We start from the raw sequence: 24042 nt of genomic DNA on the forward strand, positions 1-24042 counted from the left end.
CGGGCTCCGCGCCGTGGGGCGGGAGAGGCGGGATCAGCCCGGCCGGGGGCGTGTGACAGGGATACCCCGCGGACCGAGCGAGGCGGGAGGACTGGGTGCTGCGCGCACTCTGCGTTAACTACTGTTCATTTCGTCTCCTTCTCATCCTTCTTGTAATTTGTATTTTGTGTGTGCTTTATCATGCGCGCCACGTGTCAGGACAGCAGAGCCTGCGTATGGTTTATAAATAACTACACGTATCCTGGGGACACACGCTGGCTCAGAGGTGTTAGCACTGGTAGGGCAGAGCTGCGGCCTCTCCTGGCCACATTTAAGGATCTGGAGCATTAAATAACATTAAGAATTAACAGATGCCAAAGGAGTCGCATTCGTTTTTCCGTGGGAAGGAGGTCAGCACCGGCGGCGTGGGTGTCGGACCACGTAGAGAAGCAGATTCCCAGGAGAAGGACAGAGGTGTGACGATCCAACGGGGGGGGGGGAAGGGATTTGTCTTGCGGATTATATTTTATTTTAATATCTAGGCTTGATAACTATAATCTTGTACTCACTGATCTCCCTGTTACGTTGAGTTGAGAGATTCGGCTTATCCAGATTTTGGTAAGCTTTTCATTAGAATCAGGCCGGCTCAGCACTGAACTCATGTTCTGTATTTTATGTGCTAATTTTTGGACAGCTTTTTTTCTAGATAGCTAAGATTTTGCTCATGACCAGTGTGCGCTCCACAGGCCACCTTCCTTATGCATCTCCATAATCCCACCCTGCAGCTTCTCCAGTTATCCCTTCCTGCAGTAATCAAAACTGAGGTTTACTGTGAAGTTTTAGCCCTGATGATTGACAAGAAAACAATCTAAAGTGACCTGGCAGCTAAACGTGAACTTTCCTAGAAAAGAAAGAAAAGAGGTAGATGTGGATCAGGCTTGTTCACCTGAGCAGTTGAATGCTGGCACCCAGCAATAAACACATTGCTGAACTGCTGACAAACCCCGAGAGCCTGAGATTGCTTACAAAATCTTGGGATTGCTGAGAGAGATTTATTGAAAGAAGCCTGCTTTTATTTTTACGTTCTGTCTCACTTTAAATTTCTTAGCTGTGTGGCTTCCATTTTTTAAACTCCTTAGGAGGCGTTATTGGTATTATTTTTAAGCTTAATCTCTGAGACTGGCTTTTGCTTACTTTATCTGCACTGCTTTATCTTCATAGCATTGCTGTCTGTTCTCACGAGATGAGTACCTCAGTTTTCCAGTGATACTGCTTCTGCAGAAGAATTTAACTAAAGCCCTGTCTTTTTCTTGCTTTAGACTTTAGCACAGTTTGAAAGTGAATGTACATTACTAAGACTTACAGAATATTTGATTCTGACGTAAAAACAAAATGCTTTTCAGATGCTGTGTTTGTAAACTGAACATATATTCCTGTAATGTCATTGAGGAGAATAAAGCAGTTTGTTAGTGTGGATTTGGGAAGTCATCCTAAATCAACAACATTATGTAACTATTTTAGGGAGAGAAGGAAAGAAAAATGTCCTTTTTAGCCTTTTAGCCTTAAAATTTAAAGGAAAATTTTAAGTACACAAAATGTAATTACTTATCTTGAAATTTATCCAGGAAGCTAGAATTAACCACCTTCCTCTCACAAAAAAATATAACAATAGGATCATATGCCAATCATGAGTTTCAGTTTAAAAGTGAGAGAGCATGATTGAAAAGCCACTGTTTAATGTGTGCTGCTGCTTATTATTCTCAGGTCTCTTTTGTGGCAATTGTGTTGCCATTTTCTGCTCACTCCATGCCCTCTTCTGGACCCAAAGGCAACACAAGTGTTTTTTGACTGACTTGCACATTCTGCTGGGGCATTCGGTGAGCTCTGTCACTGCTCATGGATTCATGTGCAACAGCACCAACATGGTGCAATTTGGGCCAAGTTGCCCAGTATGGACAAATATCCATGAAATTCAGCCTTAAAAACAGCCATCTTTTTAAATTATAGAAATACCTGTTCTATAATTCGGTTGTTAAACTGTTCAGAATTTGCATTTCTGTCCATTTCCCCGTAGAAAAACTAGCACTAATCCTCGGTTTTGTGTTCAAATGTCAGTAAAAGTATCAGCTCTACTAATGTGCTATATGGAAACTCTAGTTTGCATATTTCAACAGGTGAAAAATACGACCCAGCAAAGACATGGTTATAACACATTCAGATCTCTGTAGGGATGCAAAAGTCTGTGCCTAATTCATCAAAATAATCCTGTACTTCACAGATAGCCCATAATCTAAGTACATGTAATGTCATAGGTGGTGGGCAGCCCGTGTACCCGGAGCGGTAAGGCAGTTTCCCCTCTGGAGCACAAGCTCCCTTGCCTTGGAGCCTGCCTGTGGCTTGTAGCTGGCAGACATGGCTGTGCAGCACAGCCTTTTAAGGGAGAACTATCTATTCGGGTTTTGTCTTCTTCACTAAATAGGGTGTTGCAGATAGTGACACGCTCACTAACTGGGATTTCCACTCCTCTTTGCAGTGCCTGATGAGGAAAATCCTCCTGCTCCCACCATGTACTGCCATTTCAGCTCCAGATAATATTTTCTGTGCATAATAACTTCCACAGTCTGTGGGAACCTTGTCAGCACAGCGTGAATTTGTCCACCTTTAATCAGCGCGCAGGCAGGAGAAAGGCTTTCCACCCCTTTACATGGGTTGCTGTGCTGCCTCTCGGGGGGAATGGTTTGCTCTCTTCCCGGGTCAGCCGGCACTGCATCAGGTTGTTTGGGAAGTCAGCGAGGCTGCCGGGTACTAGGATAAAGTTCTTTAAAAGGCATCATTGCAGGAAAAGTAAGTACTGCACTATGTTTGTGTTGCACAGAGGCTTTTACGAATAACTTACCCTGTTCCAACGTTGTTTCTGAATTTCAGCTGAATCACTTTTACTTTCTTCATTGCTGTAGAATTATGGGTGGACTTAAAAAGTCTTCAGATATTTATTGTCTTTTTCAGCAGCCTTTCCTCTCGCTTGAGCAAAACTCCTCCAAAAATTATCGAGCTGATTTGTTGTTTTTCTTTTACAGCTGACAGTGCACCCAAGAACCGCAGTTACAAGCAGTCATTGATTTGTTTCCTGCTTGAGTACCATAAAACGTTTTTCAAGAAATGGAAGGAGATAAAGGGCAGAGTGCTAAAGCTACCAGTGCAGTGGGTGACCTGAGGAGAAGTTGGCAGACCTGGGCAGAGGATCACATTGAGTATCAGAAAAAGAACCCGTTCAGCAATGACGACAGGCTTGCATCTAAACCTGCGCACACTCACCGAGGAGATCCTACCTATGGGAGACCCCCTGAAGGGTCTCGGACAGAGCAGAGAGGGAAAGATGCTCATTCACACGTGGGCAAGGAAGTAGAAGAGCTGTGCTTGATCATTAGAAGCACTGGACAGGTGGGAGAAGATGGACACGTGAGTGTGACATTCGGGCAGCTGTTTGAAACATACGTGACTATTTCCAACAAAGTAGTAGGAATCTTGTTAAGAGCCAGAAAACACGGTCTGGTTCATTTTGAAGGTGAAATGCTTTGGCAAGGAAAAGATGATGATGTGGTCATCACTTTACTACAATAAGGCTTTGTCATGGAATGAATTTTGCTGCATGGTTCCATTTGGACAAACATACCTAGATAGCACCTTGAAAGGTTTTCATTACAGAATTTCAACTCAGCTACCTACTGGGACATGAGCAGGAGAGAAAATTGGTGAGAAGGATAAAGCATATTATTGTAAAAATGTAGAGATTTGGACAGAAATCACAAATGATGAGCCAATCCATCACGCCATTGGATTGTCTTTATCATCTACTATTATGTATATCACAGTTCTACAAATGACTCTGCTGGCTTTTAGGTTACTGAGGATAAATAACTAACTTCCTACCATACAACACTGATCCTTGCAAGTTGTGAAATACTTGCTGCATGGGGGATTGAGATTTGTAAAACGTGAAATTGAAAACTTTTGTGGGCATTCATATACTTCTTCAGACAGAGAGCCTGGATATATTTAGGTTTAATTTCACACTGTTAAACTGAATAAGTGGAAGCTATTTTCATGAAGGAGAAAAAAATTCCCAAACTTACTAAAATACCACAGCAAGGATATTTGATGGTTCCTAAATTAGTTGCACCTTGCATGTATTTTGGAGAGCTGCACTAGTCCTGGTTTTTAATAGCCTATTCTTATAATCATATTTTCTCCAAACCTTCTGTGTCCTGTGTTCTTTTTCTTCTGTATCTCACACCATTTTTACCTCTTCTGTTCTTCCAATGCTGTGTCATACCCTAGAAGGTCACAAAGCTCTGCAGTTTTTTTGGTGAATTCAGCTATACCCCTTCATAGGAAGTAAGTTGCCACAATATAAAGATGTGAAAGACAACAGAAATTCTGTACTGGGGCATCTGTACATTCATAAGGAAAAAAAAGGCTCTTTCACAAAAATGAGGCAATGTTTTTTACGAGAGGAGAGATCCTGTAGTGCCAAATGCATAAATAAAAATATAGCAGTGCTGTCCCATACCTCGTTTACCAAAGGCAAAGCTGTGCTTTCAGAGCACAGTTGTGAGCTCTCCAAACTTTTTAAAAGAAAAAAAAAGGATTGATTATATAAAATAGTTGTAATAGTGCTATTAAAAATAATCAGGAGCTGTATTTACAATAGTTCCCGTCAGTAAAGCTGTAAAATTAGAAATCTAAAGGTCTGGTTTTTATCGGTGCAAATAAAAGCTTTTGTGTGGTGTTAACTACACTACTTGATGGGTCTTTAAAGATACTCTCTTGCATCAAAAGGATATTAAAATTTAATATAAATTAAGAACTTGATAAAAGTGATGTTACTTTATGCTATTTATATAAAAAAACCTTTATTGCAAAAAGCCTAAAAGAATGGTTTTTTGTTTTGACGTTTCCATCCAATTGGGATTTGCATCAAAATAAGCCTTTTGACTGGGCAAATAAGAATACAGATTTCATTATCACTCTGCCTCCTTTTTTTTCTAGTGAGAAGACAATGAAAATAGGAAAAAAGGAAGAAATGAATGTGCTGAAATAAGTATATCTGGGGAACAAGGGAGTCAGATGTAGGTAAAAAATGGATGGGGGAACAAAGGGTGGGTTTTAATCACCACTTAATTTTACCATGTCGGAAACTGGGGGATATGTGCTGCATCAGGCATTGCTGGTGTGTGTCCACTTAGTTTTCAAACCCTCCATTTCTTCCAAATAAATCTACGTCTTGCAGCTGAAAATAAGGCATGTCATTTGTGATCTTAAGACATTTAAAATGATTTGATTTTTTTGGAAAAGCATTTTTTGCCAAAGTGATGTGAGCACACCTCAGGAGATTTCAGCTCCCATTAGATGAAGTCTTTACATACATTTGGATTTCAAAACAAATCGAGCTTTTTAAAAAGCAGCTATGGAATGACTTTTGTTTAATTCTGTCAGTTCTGAAATTCAGTCAGGTCTGCTGTAGTGTTAGTACATAGCTTGCAGGAAGCAGCATCAGGTGCTTCAAATGTCACCAGCCAACTAATGGGGTTGTAATTACCAGGAAATGTAATACATTGCTAGAAATTGTACAAATAATCCATGGCAAGACACACAGTTGAGGCAGTGTGTACTCTGCAAGTGTGTACCCCAAGATGCAACTCCAGCTTATATAAACTTACTAGTTCTTAAGGCTGGCTGAAATAGTTAAATATGAGCAATCTAAGTTGTCACTGTGACTACTGTAAGCAGTTAGTGGCAGATGCTTATGCAGCCTCTGATGCATTTTCTCCTGCTGCTGGTTGGTTTAAATACCCCTTGAGTACATCTTTAAGCACACCTCTGATCAAAACAGATGGAAACAGAACAAGGTCTTACCTACTTTGTAAGCAACTAAAAAAACCTTGCTCTATCATTTTATTTTGAATGAAACTAAGGATTATTATAGAAAAAAATATTATTTATAGAGGGGTGGTATTTTTTTAAGCCATTATAGGGCCACATTTCCTGCCTGCCAGCTTTAGATGAGCATTCTAGAAAGAGTGACTGAAATCCTTCTATGTGCCCACACAATGATTATAAACACTGAGCTGCCAAACTGGGTCAGCATCCAGGTTGACAAATCTGATCTCGTGCTTCCACTAATAGCCAGTATTCCAAAAAAAACAGCTAAAAGATAGGTAATACAATTGGTCAGCTTGCCCACTCCACTACAGAATAAAAAATTACTCCTGAAGGCTGTATAGTCATGAATGCATCATATCTAATGGACACGACTCAGTTTAGCTACTAGTTTACAAGTTTTATAAAATTCTGTTTCCTCATCTGTGATGTGATTAATTAGCATCTACAGATGAAATGGGAATGTAAACACACAATTTTTTTTTTCAGCAGGCTCCCATTAGAGTAAATGAAACAGAATTTATTGAATTATTTTTGCAAAAATTTTAGCACGTGAGGAGCAGTAAACTCCAACACTCTAAAAGGTGTTCTTGCCCTATTCTAGGTAACTTTCAGCTCTTGAAATCTCTCCTAAACTTCACTTCTTTGCGGCAGCTCCCTCAGTGGTCTTTTCTCTTCTTTCCCTTGAAGGTTGTGAACTCTCCATCTGTTTTGAACTGTACATCATATAGGGATTATCTGTGGTTTGTCTTGTCAAACACTGAAGGCACTTTCACCATTTCAATAAATATTGCACATCAGTTTGAAATGACAGTTTTTAAGCAGCATTTTATTGTTTCCAAGTTTGTCAGTTTTCAAATACTGTTTTCACTGATTTTCTCCCATTTTTATGCTTTTATTTACAGCTCTCACTTAAAAAGACTTTGGAATAGTTTGAGGAGCTATTACTACTTTAAGCTGTTAAAAATGCTGTCCGTAGTCAAAACACAAACTTTTCTTTCATTCTTAATTTAACAGCATTGTATGTGTATCTGTTTCATCCTTTCAGAGGAAGCTTTTAGTAGTTCAGCATAACAGCATTATTTTTTGGGTTCACATTAGGTTGGGAGTTTATGTAAAACAATTGAGCAAAACAGTACAAATAAAGCTTTGTCATTTCTAAACATGAGGTCAAAAAAGCAGCTTTTCTCAGGATTGCTAATACTGGATCAAAGAACAGAGCTGGGGCAGTGGCTAAACAACTTTGCTTCTCCAGGCTCTTGGAGAGTAAGAGCTACTGTGTTCACTCTGCTTATTGATCTTTGCTCCTTGGAAGGCTCTACAGATGATTTTTTAAGTTTTAAAATAACTAAAATCTTCTATGGAAGATGGTGACATAGTCAATGGGATTTGCCCACTGCCTGTTCCAGAGGACAGCCAGTAGTTCAGAACCGTATTCAAAGTATTAGGTGTTTCACAAAATATTTCTTTCCTAATTAAAAAAATTATCTGCAGAGTCCAAGAGTGCTTGTCAACGTAGAAGGAAAATGAACACAGTTCTGTGCTGAAAAATGCTAACGAGATGCTGAGCATTCCTCAGTAATTAATGTTCCTCTGTTTAACACTTTGTTGTTTGAGCTGTTTTGAGGCCTATCTATTGCTATCAGGGATAAGTGAGATTCTCCATCTCACTCATCAGCAAAGCTCTGGAAGCTAGAATTATATCCAGATTTTTATCTTTCCAGTCTTATCATCACTTGTGCAACCCTTCTCAAAAGTTAAGATATAAAACTTGACGTTTTTGCTTTTGTGTACATTTGCCAGCGTACTGAGTCTGGCTGGGACAGAGGTGACTTTCTTCAGAGCAGCCCATGTTTTGGGTTTGACTGGAACAGTGTTGGTAACACAGCAGTGTTCTGGCGATTGCTGAGCAGTGCGTGCACAGCATCAAGGCCTTCTCTTTTTTCTGCTCTGCCCTCTCCAGTGGGCAAAAAGCGTGTAGTGGGCACAACCTGCACACCTGACACCGACTGGCCAGCAGGGATATTCTGTGCCATATAATGTCTGCTCAGCAATAAAAGCTGAGGAGAGGGCTTTTTTTTTGGCGGGGAGGTGGGGGGATTGCTACTGCCCTACTTGTGGGAGGTCATGGGAGGACTACCTTTGCATTGCACACCTTGGCTTTCTTCTTCCAGTTTCCTTCACACATTAAACTGCTTTTATCTCAACCCATGAGTTTTCTCATTTTGCTCTTTCTGTCCTCCCATCCTGCTGGGGTCAAGGGTGAAGAGTGAGCAAAGGGCTATCTAGGGTCAACCCCCCAGTCAACTATTCCATTGCACTGGAAGATCATTCCAAGGTTAGCATTTATTCTGTTTATTAATCCTTTTTGACAACAGTTCATGTTGGTACTTAAATATTACATGTCACAGTTAAGTACAGTTACATAAATTAATTACAGATCAGAACACATGCACAGTATTAACTCTTGAAAGACCTTAATGTTTGGGTATTTCCCAAAGCTAGAAGCCAGCTCAAACCTCCTCATCTCTTGCACAGAAGTAAAGTTCAGTGGCTTTAAGTCACACTTTTCCTACCAAATGTTAGAAACTAAAACCCTAAAGGACTGCAAATTACATGTAAGTGCCCACTAATAAGAATAACAAGACATTAGGAAGAAGATCTTACAAACAGAGAGGTGTAAACTCTTCCAGGTAGAAAATGCTGTTCTTCAGACTGCTGGGAACTCCCTTAAGTACTATAAGAATATTACAATACATCGTATCACCAAGGCAACAGGTGCTGGAAAACACAGAATATTATATTCAGGGAAGCTTGCAGGTGGAACAGACATCATCACCTCAGCTGCATCTAAATGCATCAGGTAAGGGCACTTGGTTAGTTAGACACCAAGACACGCTCTGTGAACAAAGAAAATCCACTCCATGTTTTCTAGAGTTTTAACTTTCCAAACAGTCTGCCTTATTATGGTATTGAAAAACAAAGTGCTGGCATTCCCAATTAGAGTCATACAGCAATGGCAAATGTTCAGCAGGTTCCTTAAGCAACTCAACAATTGAGTTTTCCAGTTTTGGGCTGAGTCACTGCTATCCCAAATTCAAATCACATTGCTCTTATGTAAGCCTGCCACATACTTAACTGCACTAAAGACCTGTTTCTATTATGACTTCACTTAGAATCCAAATTCAGCCAAGGTATTAGTAATCTCCAAGGAACTTCCAGTGAGAACAATATCAGAAAATTTGGATTTTTGTATCTACTGCCATGCAGAAGAGCAATGTATTAAATCCATTCCTCTGAACTCTTCGCTTTTTTTGTAAACATACGATAACTACTTTCAAATATTGTGCATATTAGAGGGAAAAAAACCCGTTTAAGTCCAACGTACAACCACTTACACATAAACTATATTCAATGTTATAGGGCATTATCACATCTTGGGCACATATTGTATTGACATTTACTATGTCATCGTGATGCAAACAAGTCAGGTAACGTTGAAGTGTTTTAGCACCAGAAAGTAATGCACTTTCAGCAATGCACCTACTAATAACTAGGCATAACTACCATATCATACAAATGTAGATGGAAACTTAAATGTCTTAATGTTACCTGCAATTCCAGAACAATGCATCCCGAAAATAAAAGCTTGATTCCACAAGAAATACTCCCTCTGGCACCATGTACATGCTGTTAGTTGTAACTTGTTGTCTTAGCTGCAGTACATTCCGTGACTATCCTGCCTTTCATTAGGAGAAGTTCTTTGCCTGTGTGCGTGTGTGTGTATATTATGCATGTATATACACAAATATAAAATTATAATTAAAATACACTGAGCTATTGCGAGGGAAGTATACAGACTGAAGTATCCAAAGGAGAATAAGGTTGGCAGTTACAAAACCTTTGTGCCTTTCCTCATAAGGAACTAAAGCTTTTTTTATCCTGGAATATTACTGGCAACATCAAACTCTGCAACCTTAAATCAGAGCTCAAACTGGCTAATGACACAAGTTTTCAGCTGGCAGCATTTTCACTTTGCAGTCTCTCAATCAGCTGTTCGGCCTAGGAGAGAGAGAAAAAAATGTTTTAACTACACCGTGGGCCTTCAGTTTACCGAAAATTCCATTTTAAAAACAGTGACGCTGACAGAGCATTTACTTTGCACTTTTACAGACAGAGCATACAACAGAAGCAGAATACAACAATTGCTTTCAACAGCAGACTCTCGCAGTTTCTATCACACTCCCACACTGTGATCAGAAGAGTTAACATAACCTATGGAAGTCAGAGGATGCTGGAGCAAATAAATGGCAGATCTATTAAAGCACTGTGAATTTAAAGACCTCAGAAGAAAACAGTGCTCATAACAACCAAGTGGTGAGACCTGGGATTTGTTGTGAGACGCTCCAGAGCACAGTGTTGTGAGCTCTCATCACCCAGCAAGCTGCACACCAGCTACATAAGATGCTGAGAGGTTGGGGGTGTCTGTGTATGTGGTTCATGTCATGAGATACACATCATTCTTTGGTCCTGTCACTACGCTCATATGTGCTTTTCTCATTATATGGCTTTTCTCATCATATCACATCTAGGGCAGAACTGGGACAGCTGTGTTTTGTACACTAACAGCACCAGCTCACCAAGCCCTCAGAAAGGCTCAGGGCAGGAGGAAGTCTGCCAACAACCAAGCCAAATTGAGCCCACGGGCACTTCTGAAATAGATGAGTTTACTGTCAGTCTTTCCTTTTTTTGACAGTCCTACTGAATTAAACTTTTAATTTGAGCTAGTGCTTGAGGTTTTATTGAGATCTCCAAAGGAACTACATTAAAAGGTGAAAAGTTTAAGTTTGGCGTATTTTAAACACACACAGTAAAAATACAATCAGCTACTTAGGGTAGGAACTTAACAGGACTTCAGTAGTTACTGTGGGTTTTTTGCAGTAAATGAAGCTACGTAAAAGATGGAGCAACTGAAAATGAAGTTATCTGAATCCTGATTTGCATTCTGAGACAAGTACTACATTCAAGATGCTATAATTAAAAAAACCCAAAATCAAACCAAACCCAGCACCAACCCAGGAACATTTTTCAACTTGACAACGGGGCAAAATACTTTTTAAAGTGCATTCATATTGAATAACCAGACTTCATACAGATCTCCCTGAACTAATCCAAGATAATAAGCAGTAGAACTACACAACTATACTTATTTTAGGGCCAAATATTTGTAAGATCCTCAACAACACAGCAGACATCTGCTTTTTTTTTAGCTGAGATCTTCAGCGAGGTACCACTATGAAGAAGCCAAGTTTCTTCTCTTTTGTAAGAGGCTGTCTATATTCTTTAGATGAGACAGACATTTTTTAGCAACTTTAATTTGGGGCTGTGTAATTATACCAGGATGCTGCAGCTACATCGCAAGGATAGGTGCTTTGCTGGATCAAAGCAGTGAGAGTGAGCTTTAGATCCCAAGAAAGAGATTTTCAAAGTGCTTTAGTCAGTGCCAGTTCAGTTTCACTGCTTATCTCCACTGGCATAAATCAGCAAAAACTGACACAAATCAGTACAAACAATATTTTTGTAAAGCAGACACTTGTTTTAGTCTAAAGATGACAAGATGAACTGATAAATGCAATCATTAGGTGGATATGTTTTCACCTACACTGGATGAACCAGAATATGTACAAAACAGTCCATCACATTTGAATATAACCTTTACATTAATCTTTTAAATTAAACCTCAAATATTTACAAAGTGTCCACAGAAGCATATCTCAGAACCTGAGCTTCACGTAAGATCCAGAAGTACTATACTGTTTGCTGTTATTAGGACTCCATTCCCTGTAATAGGTAAAAACCTTAATGTTTATGCTATTATGTTTTTCTCAAGTGGTTCATGCAAAATATACATGATTAAGAATTACAGTAACAACAAAAATCATTGGTCAAAGTTAAAAGGTTAGAAAGACATCACATTTTCAGCTTGCAACTGAAAACCTATCAAAAAGCTCATGTGCATTACACTCACCGTTATAAACCAGTAGGAATTGATTCTGTAATACAGCCTGGATAAGAATCCTAGCTGACTGGCTGGGGCCAGAACATGAAGATGCAAGTGGGATATTGAGCAGAATGGAGGCCAGTGAAAACCCATTCTTTAGAAAAGGAAAAGAAGTAAAAGATATTAGTGATGTTAATTCAGGAAGAAGTGGAACATTGCAGGTTATTTAACATGATAATGGAATTCACAACTCATCCCATTTTTCTTGTACATAAAGGCAAGAACAAAAATATGCCTTTTCATTATATCACAAAAAAACTTTTCAAAAACCCATTAACCTCCTCCCTCACATCTCTGTATTTAAGACACATTTTTTTAAAAAAAGAAACAAGAACAAGTATTTAAACGTATCCTATCAAGTTTTCAGCTGGAAAACCAACTATCAATTTTAATCATGAAGGCCCATCTCCTTATTTCTCTATACTGTTTAAATTATGTTATAGTTTACTTCAGCCATCAAATGCACTGCCTTAAACTACAAGGTCCAGCACTGAAAGAAATGAATGCAGGTATGACTGAAACACAATGCAGTGCCCTTGAATAGGACAAAGGTTATACCTCTCTTCTAGCATCTAGGATTTAGAGCATACTCTCAGCATATAAAGAGAAAGCAGCCTTTTAGGTAAGTTGTTTGAAGTGCCCTGCCTATTCCAAGATATGGTTGTTAAAGAATCTCAGAGCTGGAATGCAATCTGTGCTGGAATTCTATCAGACAAAAAGTTTATATTCAATGCCAGCAGATTCTACTTGAGAAGTCATGCAATAAGTGAACGTAGACCCAATTTCTTCATTAAATCATACTGCAGTTTTTGCCACCATTTCTGAAATAACATTTTAAAGTTAAGTAAAAGTAAAAGTAAAAAACCATGCTCAGTAGACAGGTTTCCATTACATACCTTACATCATTCATGTCACTAAAATTATTTTTCTGGAGGACAGATTTTCCGACTTCCATCATTCTCTTCACTGTTAAACACAAATAAATTTGATTTAAACAAGGTATTCTTCAGAATATTAACTTCAACAGACTAATAACATTGAGATTACAAACAAGGGTTTTTCAAAATATAAACACTGTAACTACTCCTAATCAAACAAAGACAACCAAGAGAGTGTGTGCAATGACTGACTGAAAAATTGCCACTGTTACCAATTTCCACGTTAGTGATAATTTTAAGTGTGATATTATGCTAAGGACTTTGGCCAAAGCCATGCTATCATCACATCCTTATTAAAAAAACACAACAAATACTGATTGGTCAGAATGCTGACGTTTACACTAATTCCAGTGTTGTACCTCTATACAAGTACGGGACTTTGATCTCCAGGTCCTGCGCAGCCTGGTGTAAGTTTCAGAGACAGTACAGAAATTAAAATAAAATTCCTAGTCCTACTTATTACTAGGACAAAATTCCATTACTCTATCACTAAAAAGTGCAGCAACTCCAATACAAAAACTCAATGTAAAAGGCAAAGGAATTGTCTTCAATTCAAACACAAACACATCCAGAAAAAAAGGTTTTTTTCTGGAGAAAATCACCCTATGTTTAGAAGAGAAATACCGCTAGTGATGCAAGATTTGCAAAATACCACTGTAACTATTTTCTTGCATCATCTGTAAATTTCCCTAAGATGGAATCTCTTCATGCATGTATGGCTGTAGTTTCTTCTGTTACCCAACACATTTAGCTAGGCATATCTTGTGAAACAAATTCCAGGACAATGTTTTCCTAAGAAAAAAGAAGCCTGGCAACAATAAATCATAGCTTCAACATTTTAGAATTTTATTTTTTCAAAATTTTTTAAAGTTTATTGGAACAGCATTTCCCCCTTTCATCTATCACTCCCTTTTTTCTGAAAAATGTAGCACTTATTTCGAAGTATACATTTCATAAAATTCTTCTATTAAGTTTTTCAGATAATTTAAAATTGCATATATATTTAAGAAAACACAATGAAACAGCACATAAATGCTTTAATAATAAAGTTGCAGTTCCAACAAAGTGCAGAGGCATCTGTACTCCACGCAAGCATAAGAGACTTCATGCACTAGTGCAGTGTTTTTACAGAATTGCAAAAAAAATGTGCCATTCCAGAACAGCACATGGAAGTTCCCAGAAAGCGTAAGTCCCTACCTACACTCACATCAACTATTTCCGTGTTTACAAATAGTGTTCAAAGGTGTTATTTACTTCAGAACGCACTATTTAAGGCTGTGAAAAATTATTTTCCCTTAGCTTAAACACACACTTAGAGCCTTACCTAGAGGTATGTGCTCTGCCTTCAATGTTTTGCAGTTTCCCATGTGCTTCACAGGCACCACCAGGTAGTGGTGGGGGGCACCAGGTTTCCTATCTCTAAAGCAAACAAGGTCTTCATACTAAAAAAGGATGTAAACATATTAAATTGATTAGGATGAGGATATTGGCGAAGAGTTGGCAAGAAAGTCCATCCTTCCCATATCAACAACAAGACCAAACTAAAAAATCTAAAAATATCTAATGTCACAGCTGAAGTAACTAGAAAAAAACCTTGAGATTTTTGGAGCCAGCCTAAAAGCACGATGTCCTGACCTCCTGCAGTCAGGAATCCTCGGTGCCAGCTTCACGGCTGCTGTGCCAACATTTACGGAAGGCACAGCGTTTTCCATCCGATCGATGTTTCACCCCCATGTCCACGTGTAGGAGCTGACGACCCTCAGGGCTGCCGCGCACCCGCCCCGCCTCTGAACGCGTCCCCTTCGCCAGGCGCCCGCCCGGCACCGCCCGAGGGAAGGCAGGAGGGAGGTGGGAAGGATGGAAGGATGGAGGCCGCGCTGGCACCGGTGCCCCTCACCCACCTCGCAGGGGAGCAGCGCCGTGCCCGGCTCCTCCCGGCGGGCGATCCTGCAGAACACGCACTTCCCGTCGTAGCCGCCGCCGCCATTCCCGGCTTCGCTCCCCTGAGCGGCGGCGGCCGCACCCGCGGCCTCCTCCTCGGCCATGGCCCCGCTCCCGTTCCCGTTCCTCTCCCGTTCCCGTTCCTCTCCCGCCGCCTCCCGCGGCCGCGCCTGCGCCCCGCCCGCCGAGGGAGGAGCGCCGGTACCCCCGGAGTCACTGGGAACAGGGGCTGCTCTTCCAGGAGGCACAATCCTGAGCTTCCTCGGAGCTCTGCGTCAGGCCTCTAGCCGCACGCCGAGTGACACCTCCGCAGCATCGGCAGAAACGCGTGAAGTCTGCTCACTTCAGTGAAGTTTTCACTGAAAAAAAAAAAGGTACAGACTGGGAATAAAATCAAGTGATTGCACTCTGAGGTCATTAAAGCCGAACTGCCAGGAATAAAAAATAAAAGAAATCAAATCCACAGTAAAAAGGGCAGATAGAAAGTGCTTATGACACTGGATCTGTCTCCACTTACTCCTCTGAAAGTTTTGTCCAGCAATTCCTTGATCAATACAAAACATGAAAAGTCTTAAGAGAAATTTAGGCATTTTGCCCCTATATTTCAAGAGTTATACTAAGCTTACTTAGATTTATATATATGCAAAAATAATCTTAAAATACCAACTCAGCTCTGTTGCAATCAGTTCAGGGTCACTAGTATAATTCCAGAGATTTTTCCAGTTGAGCCTACCTTTTTTCTTCTACACCCCTACCAAAGAGGGCTAAAGTCTGATGTTAGTTCTAACTGCATAAACTGACAGCCCTGAAATAGTTGCCTACTCACAACAGCTACACTAATTCACAGTCAAAGTGAGATATTTCATAGAATGGTTTGGGTTGGAAGGGACTTTAAAGCTCATCTAGTTCCACATCCCCTCTCCCCAACCCCTGCCATGGGCAGGGGCACCTTCGACTAGACCAGGCTGCTCCAAACCCCATCCAACCTGGCCTTGAGCACTTCCAGGGACAGGGCATCCATGGCGTCTCTGGGCAAGCTTTGCCAGTGCCTCACCACCGTCATCAACTGCTTCCAAAGCTAACAGAGGTATTTGTAAGTGGTAGTTATCTTTCAACTTCTAAAAATGTTTTCTTAATAACTTGTATTTTAAATTGTTTGCACTGCTGCAGAATCAACTGACTGTGGAATTTCAATGTTTGTATTCTTCATGCAGCCCAAAAGGCATAAAGTACTTGTCCCACCGATGACAAGATATAGTGTTTGAAAAGGTAATGAGATGAAAAATTTAGACTGAGATTTTTCAAAAATGCATATTTTTTTAGGGCCAGCAAGCTGTGCCTGTACAAACAGGACATGGTTAGCTATTCTACCCGAAGCAACTCATTTGCCAGATTCGCCAACCTGCGGAGTGCTGGGCATTCCTTTGCAATGTCTTAACCTGCTCCTTTTCTCTGCTTCAAACAGGCAAATGAAATCTTTAAAGTTTACAAATGAGAATTATTCTGAGAGTAACTAGATATTCCTTTGCTCTAAAGCCAGATTTGTGCAAAACATCCAGTGCAAAACCTGCACTGAAACCAGTATCAAATAAAACATCTGCACTTACCTGAGTAATGACAAGCCTTATTGAATGCACATTTTCGCACCATCCCGAATCAAAAATCTTTATCCAAGTAGCACTAAAGCACATGCTTGATATTGCAAGAACAAGCTTTTGTTTTACCTGAGAGAAAAATTACTAGTGTAATTTTCCAATTACTTTAAGAGAGTCGTTAATGCATTTCCCTCAAAGCAAGGCTCACAGCACACTTGTTCCATTGCACACATAAGCGTAGTTTGTTTTCTCTTAAAGCCACTTCTGTATACAGTAAAAAACAATAAAACCCAAGAAGCAAGTACTTTTAAGACGTTGTATGCCTTTGTCTTGCTTGGGCAGAAATAAAAATACATAAACACTTTGAAAATATGAAAAGAGTGCATACAATAATGATTTACATGGACTTATGACTTCTAGGAACAGGTTGGTCAAAAAAGATGAGGGAATACATGTCATTCCCTACTGCTGATAGTAGCAGCAAGAACTACTAAGTTAATTGTTTAACTGTTTACTGGTATTTCTTAGCCCTTTGTCAGCCTATCTCCGAGTGAACTCAAAACACAGCTCTCTTTTAGGACATACCATACTACACACACACACACACACAGAAAAACCTCAAAGCCCAAACCAACTCAACCAAAAGCTCCAATCTCCTTACCTGTGTTTCTAAAAGATGGTATTGCTAAAATTCTCTTTTTATGAGGAGGCACAGGTATTTGTCAGCATAGCCTGTAACTTAAACTGCATCCTTTAATCTTTAAAATGTTCTAAAGTTTGTGAATAAAAGAGAAAGCAGTTGTAACAAGTTTCTGAATGCATAAATTCCTTTATTGAAAATAGTGTGATAGCACTGCATTACATATATTCAATATTCATAGTTCAAGGGTCACAGAATTTTGATTGAACAACACTGTTTTGAATAAGACCACAGCGTTTAGATATGCTCTGACTAGATAATATAATGGAGTAAGTTGTAAGTTGCAATAGTGAAATGTATGTAAAATGTTGAACTTAGTTGGTCTAGTTTTGGTTGTTGTGGGGGTTTTCTGTTGATTTTTTGGTTTTTTTAAAACTATTAAGTAGTCTGCCACCATTTAAAAGAGCAAACAGTGTTAAATATTCTGGGTATCTTCAAAGCATTATGCTGTTAGCAACTTCCAAAATCTTTTAAAGCATTACCAATAAGAACTTTATTTATGGCTGTAGTAGACCAACCATATAGAAAGGGAGTGTGAAAAATTCACGTGCAGTGTGATACAGGCTTACCGTATATAGCACTGGTTTTTTAGACAGTGAAATTTCTGTGCAGGATTAAGATTTAGAAATGCTTTTCAAAAAAAAAACACCTGGCTTTTTTTTTTTTATTTAATCTATTCAAAAAGGAAAGAGCAGTAACTAAATTGCGTTGTATTACTCAGTTATTAATATTCCAAAATTAGATTGTACTGTTTTAGTGCACGCTACTGTTTCTAAAACCTGCCTTTCTCAGGACAATGACACATTCAAATCTAAGGGCAGGACAGCATCCTAATGTTGGTTAGGCCTGAACTGTGTAAACAAAACCACAGCTTAATGGCAAAGCAGAATTCCTTAGCAAACAGTGAAGATTGCCAGTCTTCTCTCACACTCTCCCTTTTTACCAAAATTTTCATTTTGTACTATAGTCTTTTCAGCTTTGGCGGGCAGGGAGTATAATTTCATCTCATTAAAAACAAGCAAGACTATTTAGTTGCCTGTCAAATCCTAAACCACCCTGTTGCTTCAAGGGCCTTTTTTTGGGGAAAAGAAATATTGTATGTAATTACTAAGAAAACAAGTTTTACACTAACGCGAACTGGCCTGCAAGGAAAAGAACATTCTTCTCTAAATCTCCATTGTATCTTCTCCTTAACAAATTCTTAAATTAGTAGAGAAATGCTCATAAAAGCACAGTGAGAGGCTTATTTTGAATCATTTGGTGGTTACACAGAAAAACAATTCTCTTTTAAAAATGTCTTTCGTAAACAGTCAAATAATACTAGGGCAGATGCTCAGAGCATGCCGTCCCAACTCTGTGGACTGCAACAGAGCTGATACAGTCTACACCACGTGGCACTTTGCCCAGTGTCTCCATACTGCCAAAATAATAATCTATTAACAGGAATGTGACAGCAAAGTTAATAAGAAGCACTATCCACCTTCTCCCTCATTTCAGGAAAAGAAAATGAAACAGAATTATGCACTCAAGTGTTTCTGCCAGAAAAACAAACCCTCTAAATTAGGGTATAATGAAAACAAAATCTCATTTACAAAATAAAAATATAAAAATTAACTTCAAAAATCAAATAAACTGATTCAGAATAAATGTCAATGCATAAGAAACCTACCTCAAGAGCAACTATTTATCAAAATGAGATTTGAAACATGGAAAGAAAAAATCATAACTAATATATTCACAAAAAAAATCTGCTATACAATAACAATAAATAAAATTATTTTAAAAACATGTTCCCTTAAGTGCTGTGTACACCTGTTTCTGACTCTTTTCCATGGCAAACAGTATGCTGTAGATTTTGGTAAAGTAACCTTTTATTTTTGGTCAGCATTTGTATGTTGAACATAAATACACATGGAATGTACTAGATAGTTACAGATTTCCCAAAGGATTTTTTTCACAGTTACATAAAAAGTTTTCAACTTATACACCATGAATGTTTTCATAAGCATCATATCTTCAAGGGAGGCATGTTGGAAGAGGCAGTAAAAAACACTTCAGAGTGATCTCTTACTGTTCCATCTCTTGCTGCCTCTCAAAACCAATTCTTTTATTCTTGGGTTGTTTGGTTGGGTTTTTTTGCGCAGTCATGCTCTGGTACAAACTTGAGGAAAAAGCGTGTAACATTGTGAGGCAGCCTGCACCTTCTAGTTAGCTTTTAAGTGCCTAATGGATCCAGTCCTTAAGGCAGTCAGTATTTCACTCAAATGTCCATACTTCTACGTCCTGTATTATGAAATCTTCTTTCTTAGTTAAGATGTCATTATTGAAGGTGCTGCAGGAATTGCTTCGCCCATGATACAAATCTGCATCTAACCATAAGCCAAACCGGCCACTAAAAAGGAAACACACAACAAATTTTGAGTTATTTATAATAGTAAAAATACTGAAAGCAGTAAAAACAATCAAAGAAACAATATGGAGAAATCTAGGTAGTTCTGAGGATCTCTTAGACCAAACTTGAAGAGCTCAGTCATGGCAAACCGCTCACCAGGAAGCCTGCGGAGCAGTCCCCTTGCTTTGTTTGCACCAGTGAGTGGAGCAGTGCACAGGACCTTGAGAGGGCCCCCAGACCCTCGAGCCATTCGACTGTTTGCACTGCCAGCTATGGCTCACACCAGGGCATGGATGCTGGGGTTCCTCCCTTGGCTGGCTGCCTGGATGTGGACACAGCCCCTTCCGGTTAGGAGGAGGAGGCAGGGAGTTTATGTACTCCAGATGCAAACCATGCCCAGAGGTACCATGGTACAACCTGCAGTAAGTTGTACTATGTTAGTCATAGAGCCCTAGCCCTTGATTTCATACCCACTGCCTCTCTCAAACTCACGACCTGACTATGCACTGTCTGTATCCTTGCTCTCTGGATCAACAGAATAATGACAACTTAATAAGGACGATGTGATAAACCTTAGAAGCTGATGGCAAAATTGCCATTAAAGATTATCTTCAACCCTCTTCAGCAAGAGATGTATCTACCCAAAACATCTGGATTTTTTTCTAGCTAAAAAAATACCCAACGAAAAAACAACACTACAACAAACCCTACTTGGCTAACATCAGTCACTCTCTTTAAGCAAATGAAATTGCTCTTAGTCTGTAACGGAAATCAGATTGCTGAGGTATCTGCACTACACAGACTACATACTTTTTACTGCTAAAAGTTCAGACACTTGACTGCTAAGTTTGTCTTACATCTACCATTGTCCCTATTCTCATTTAAAATAAAGTTGGCCACGTGATTTGAAAACCAAACATTCACTCACCCGCCACCTCCAAGCTCCAGAGAGCTAGTATCTCCATTGATAAAGTAGGTATTCTCTCCGCTCCATTTGAATACCTGAATAGAGGGAAAAAAACCCAAATATATTTGGACTGTGAAGATTCTTGTGCTCTCAAACTCTTAGGTACCTACTCTTAGCAGGTATTTTATGGTGTAGTCATCTTTTATTTTACTTTTTTCTTGAAAGGGGAAGAGGTAATAGGTAGAAAGTAAAGGATCAATATATATTTAAAACTATGAACAAGGCATACTAATCCTTCTCTTAAATTCTGCCTCCCTCTCTAAAGCAACAGGTATTCTGTTAAAAAGGAACAATGTGTTCAATATGAAAAAAATGCATAGGCCATAAGCATTAAGGGGTATTTCAGTATCACTCTTATCTCTAGTTTGTTGCCACTGTGATTCTAAGCACACATAAAATTATACCCTATTGTTGATATCACTGCCTTCCCCGGTGTCTTTGACAGTCCACTCCTTAATTCCTCTCTGCTTCCACCTTCAATCCACTTAAAACCCTCTCTTCCTCACCATAATAGATTGTCTTCTCAGCACTTAAATTAATTATAGCCACTTTTGCTTAAAGCATTGCATTGAAGCAATGAATGTAACTGCATTTATCAACAGCTGGCACATCTTCTAAACTCAAATATGCTGTCTTCATAAAAATCTCATAAATGTTTCAAAAGGGGAACCCAAAAATTTCATTTGAGAAAGTGAACATCCACTTACCTTGAAATGTGGACTGAATGTATAGAGGAATGTTTCACCAGTGCCATAGTAGTGGTCACTAAACTTGAAGGGATGTGTAGCGTATGCTCCAAATATCTGTTGGAATAAAATGATTCAACTACTTTTGTGGACAGTGCAAAATTAGAGTGAAAAAAACCCAAACATTTTAAAAATACTTTCTAAGAACAACTGAGGTGATTTTCATGTTAGAAGAACCAACTAGTAGAGTACACCAGATAAGCAAGTACTCCTCCAAATCTTTTGTATCTTGCAAGTTAAAAGCCAGATGACAACAAAGGCAACACGACTGCCACCTCTAGGAGCTACTGAAGAATGAGACCTCCACAGAGACATTGTGACAGCTCCTTAACTAAGATACCTAAGGAAGATACTACCAAAGGCACTTTTGCACTCATTGCAATTCTTAAGCTTTTATTAGTGCTGAAGTACTTTCCTTCTGTAAGTTTAGTTTAGGCAGTAGAAAATACAAAAGAAAACACCAATGTCTTATTTTGGTATGATGTCACTTCATGGTATGACTAGCATTTCATAATGGTTGCTTTTCATAATGTTGCCCTTTCAGTCCAACCCCTGGAGAACAAGCACTCCTTACCTGGTTGTCCATATCTTTGATGACAAGGAGAACAGGACTGTCAAGAGATGCTGATTTACGGTACAGAGTCTTCAAGCTAGTCCCATGCTCCAGTGTGCTGTATGCGAGGCGCCATGGATATCCCTGCACTCGTGCAGGCAAGCGCCGGGCAAGCTGGGCAATGAACAGGGGGAAATGGTTACACAATCAACAGGTTGGCTCACAGATGGTGCCCCAGGCTATTCCCTTTCTGCAGGGGCTTTCAAACCAAAAAATGGCTGCCAAGGGAGCAGCAGCTTAACTCTCTGACACATGGCCATGTAATCTGAGCCCAACTGCCTACATTCTCATCACTTGTTGAAAGCATTGAAAATGTTGCCAGTCCTCAAGATCACAACTCAAAAATAAGTTCTCCAGGTGATCCAGTGCTGCAGCAAACTGGACTTTGCACAAGGTCACTCCAACATGCTGCGTACTTTCCAGAAAAAAAAAGCATTGGCATTGCCTCCAGCAGGCAGAATGTCCCACACTCAGAGACAGCACCACATCTAACAAGAAAACTTGAGGTTTTTTTAGCCATACCTGCTCTATGTGCATGTTCTCCAGGAGAGCACTGTGATGCTTTAAGATAGGCAAAGTATCATCATCCTCTTCTTCATAGTAACTGCAAACACTCTTTCGTCGTTTGGCTTCTTCTACAGTAATGATCTGAGGCAAGAGAACAAGTGTCCAGCCTAAAGCATAGCTCTTACACTGTCAATCCTCTGTTGAAACCAATTAATTTAAAACTTACTCCTCAGGTGTCACACTGTGTGGAGCAAAACCACCATATGGGATAGTTATATCAAGCACAGGCAGCCTTAACCAAATGGGGAACATCTTAACTGGCAAGGTGCCTTTTTGACAGAACAACAGTCAAGGTCTTCATAAAATACATTCTTACTTGGAGGTGATCAAACAGCTCTTTGGAAACTTCTATCTACTCCTTTGCTGAGAAAGATGGGGCAAACTCTGAACACACGGCATGAGGAGCAAACAGGATCCCAAGTGTGGCATGGAGCAGGAGCTCCCAGGCTCGCAGCACCCACGGTGCCCAGAGCTCACTGCAGAGAGGAGGACACCACCTTAACCCCCGGTGGTAGCAGTCCAAGTGTCCTGGCTCCCAACAAGCTGCTGCTGGGGTGCTCAGCCTCCCGTCTAGCAGAGGGCACAACACCTGGCACAGCTTAAAAGCTGCCAAGACGTCAGTGCAGCTCAGGGTGCTCTGTGAGTGACAGGAGCCTCAACTCCTCACAGCAGTGGGAAGTGGGATGAGGCCTGTTGTACCCAGCAGCGGGGCTTTACCTGGGGCCTGGTGCCACTACAGCACATAGGAAGCAACAGCAAGAGCTCAGAGATGGAGCTGATGAGAAAGAAAAGTGGAAGCAAGGAGGCCTAGCTACAAAATAAACAGGAAACCTTAAACCGTCCTTTCCTTCCATGAGCATATCACCACAGAAGAGCAGGAAGCACAAGATGTGGCTGCAGAGTACACTGCTATGCCCCTCCTTGCCAATAAGGCTTCCAAGCAGCTTCCATGTTACATATGGATCAAGTTTTGCATAACTATTCTGCACCTTCACGATCACTGCTTGAACTTGCCTGAGGTCCTACACACACCTGCCCCCCAGGCAAGAAAGCAAATGCACTGGACTGACTCCAGGTGCGGATTTAACCATACTGCAAAGCACAGAAGGGGGTTTTCATGACGACCAGGACTGGTGAGGAGTGTTAGGAAGAGAGAAGGATCACAGGGAAAAATCCATCTTGCAGAACTAATGCTGTTATATGTGACCCTGCACCCTGAGGGGTTACAGGTATTCCTGACTGCAATACTGCAAGAGGTGTACAGCCTTATCTTACCCCTCCAGCCCAGTCCTAGGTCTTCTGAGACAGCAGAGAATCCTTTGCTGGAAAATTTTTCATATGGTCAATTTCAGGGAAGGTTTGCACTGCAAAATTAGGATAACTTAAAAAAAAACCCAAATCCAAACCACCACAACAAACTGTTAAAAGAAAATGGGTTTTCTCCTTTTATCCTTGTTCTTTTTTCACTTTTTGAATGGTTTGCCTTTCCTCCTCATCTCCCAGATCATTATTTTATCTTTTTTTTTTTTAATTAACACTTTTTTTTTTTAATTTTCACCTTAATTCAAAAGTACACAGCTCCAATTTGAAGACTATCTTTTAG

General features: G+C 39.9%; 2 protein-coding genes and 1 long non-coding RNA gene across 9 annotated transcripts in view; 1 reads left to right on the forward strand and 2 right to left on the reverse strand.

Annotated features, from left to right (window-relative positions):
* Nucleotides 1-24: 24 nt before the first annotated feature.
* Nucleotides 25-8126, forward strand: LOC120323346. The gene is made up of 2 exons (XR_005563696.1): nucleotides 25-2823; nucleotides 3057-8126. It is a non-coding gene; the product is annotated as an uncharacterized LOC120323346 (long non-coding RNA).
* Nucleotides 8127-8250: 124 nt separating this feature from the next.
* HINT3 (histidine triad nucleotide binding protein 3) lies at nucleotides 8251-15114 on the reverse strand. Its single transcript, XM_027751925.2, has 5 exons — nucleotides 14820-15114; nucleotides 14243-14360; nucleotides 12877-12946; nucleotides 11948-12074; nucleotides 8251-9981 (listed from the first exon to the last, which is right to left on the reverse strand). The coding sequence occupies exons 1-5, from the start codon at nucleotides 14961-14963 to the stop codon at nucleotides 9934-9936; spliced, it is 507 nt and encodes a 168-aa protein (XP_027607726.1). The 5' UTR covers nucleotides 14964-15114; the 3' UTR covers nucleotides 8251-9933.
* Nucleotides 15115-17263: 2149 nt separating this feature from the next.
* The window catches only part of NCOA7 (nuclear receptor coactivator 7), a 90867-nt gene continuing 84088 nt past the window's right edge, over nucleotides 17264-24042 (reverse strand). For all 7 annotated transcript variants that reach the window (XM_027751772.2, XM_027751736.2, XM_027751759.2 and 4 more), the window contains 5 exons: nucleotides 22395-22520; nucleotides 21834-21986; nucleotides 21221-21316; nucleotides 20475-20548; nucleotides 17264-19546 (listed from right to left, as the gene is read on the reverse strand). In XM_027751772.2, coding sequence (XP_027607573.1) covers nucleotides 19411-19546; nucleotides 20475-20548; nucleotides 21221-21316; nucleotides 21834-21986; nucleotides 22395-22520 — 585 coding nt within the window. In that variant the 3' untranslated portion in view covers nucleotides 17264-19410. The remainder of the gene's footprint in view (nucleotides 19547-20474; nucleotides 20549-21220; nucleotides 21317-21833; nucleotides 21987-22394; nucleotides 22521-24042) is intronic.

Source organism: Pipra filicauda, unplaced genomic scaffold, assembly GCF_003945595.2.
Source record: "Pipra filicauda isolate LSUMZ 115617 unplaced genomic scaffold, ASM394559v2 scaffold23_size5868930_pilon, whole genome shotgun sequence".
NCBI lineage: Eukaryota > Metazoa > Chordata > Aves > Passeriformes > Pipridae > Pipra > Pipra filicauda.

Coding starts and splice junctions, on each gene's coding strand:
- HINT3 (XM_027751925.2), bottom strand. CDS start 14,963: ATGGCCGAGGAGGAGGCCGCGGGTGCGGCCGCCGCCGCTCAGGGGAGC. Junction 12,075..12,876: donor AGTGACATGAATGATGTAAG/GTATGTAATGGA, acceptor CCTTTTCTAAAG/AATGGGTTTTCACTGGCCTC. Junction 9,982..11,947: donor ATTCCTACTGGTTTATAACG/GTGAGTGTAATG, acceptor TCTCTCTCCTAG/GCCGAACAGCTGATTGAGAG.